Below are 863 nucleotides of genomic sequence, written 5' to 3' on the forward strand. Positions count from 1 at the left end.
GGCCCCGCACACAGTAGGCACACAGCCTGTCTGTAGATGGGAAGCAGAGTGGCTCGCGGTCGGGCCACCGTCCCCGGGTCCGCGTGGGGAGGGTGGGGGACGCCCCTCTACTTTTCCTCGGTCCCTGAACAATATAACGCCCCCTCCGTCCGGGAACGCCCTCCTTCGACCCACCCCAGCCCGCCCCGCCCTCCCCCCCCCCCCCACCCCGGAACTGCTGACCCCTTCGCTTTGCCTTAGTTGCCCTCCTTGTGCGTTTCTGTCTTAAATATGGAGTAAGATAAACCATATGGAGTTATCCTTTCTGGGGGTAAAACCTGGTTGAAAACGGGCTCTTTCGTCCAGTCCATTGAAGCAATTCCCTTTACCAGAGTGTCAGCTCCAGGAGGGCTGGGGGCTATCTGTCGTTCACAGCCCCATCCACAAAGAGTGGCACACAGGTGGCCACGCTGTAAATAGCCCCTCCCGGGAGCTCGCAGCCGAGACACCAGCCCCCGCGTGGAACCGGAGGGGCCGGGGCGCCTCCCTGTTCGGCGCAGTGTCGGGCGCCTTCCCTGCCGCGGCGGCCCGGCGGCGGGGTGGGGCTCGCCGTCACCCATTTACTAGCCTCGCCCCTCCGACGGGCGCGCCGTTAATGAGATTAGCAATTAAAAAGCCGGCGAGAGGCAGAGGCGTGGGGCCATCCCCTGGCCAAGCCGGGCGGTACGGCGCTCCTGGCGGCCGCGCACCCACCGCGCCGCGCGCCGAGCCCGGGGGCCATGGAGAAAACGCGGCCGCTGTGGGCCACCCCGCTGCAGTTCGTGTTCGCCTGCATCTCGTACGCCGTGGGCCTGGGCAACGTGTGGCGCTTCCCCTACCTGTGC

At 66.3% G+C, this 863-nt stretch overlaps 1 protein-coding gene across 1 annotated transcript in view; it reads left to right on the plus strand.

Moving 5' to 3' along the window:
- The first annotated feature begins 651 nt into the window (after positions 1-651).
- SLC6A20 (solute carrier family 6 (proline IMINO transporter), member 20) overlaps positions 652-863 on the plus strand; it is a 56,738-nt gene continuing 56,526 nt past the window's right edge. Inside the window, exon 1 of the mRNA XM_010862509.1 lies at positions 652-859. Within this exon, the coding sequence (XP_010860811.1) occupies positions 759-859 (101 nt within the window). The 5' untranslated portion in view covers positions 652-758. The remainder of the gene's footprint in view (positions 860-863) is intronic.

The sequence above is a fragment of the Bison bison genome, unplaced genomic scaffold, assembly GCF_000754665.1.
Source record: "Bison bison bison isolate TAMUID 2011002044 unplaced genomic scaffold, Bison_UMD1.0 scf7180017864482, whole genome shotgun sequence".
Lineage (NCBI taxonomy): Eukaryota > Metazoa > Chordata > Mammalia > Artiodactyla > Bovidae > Bison > Bison bison.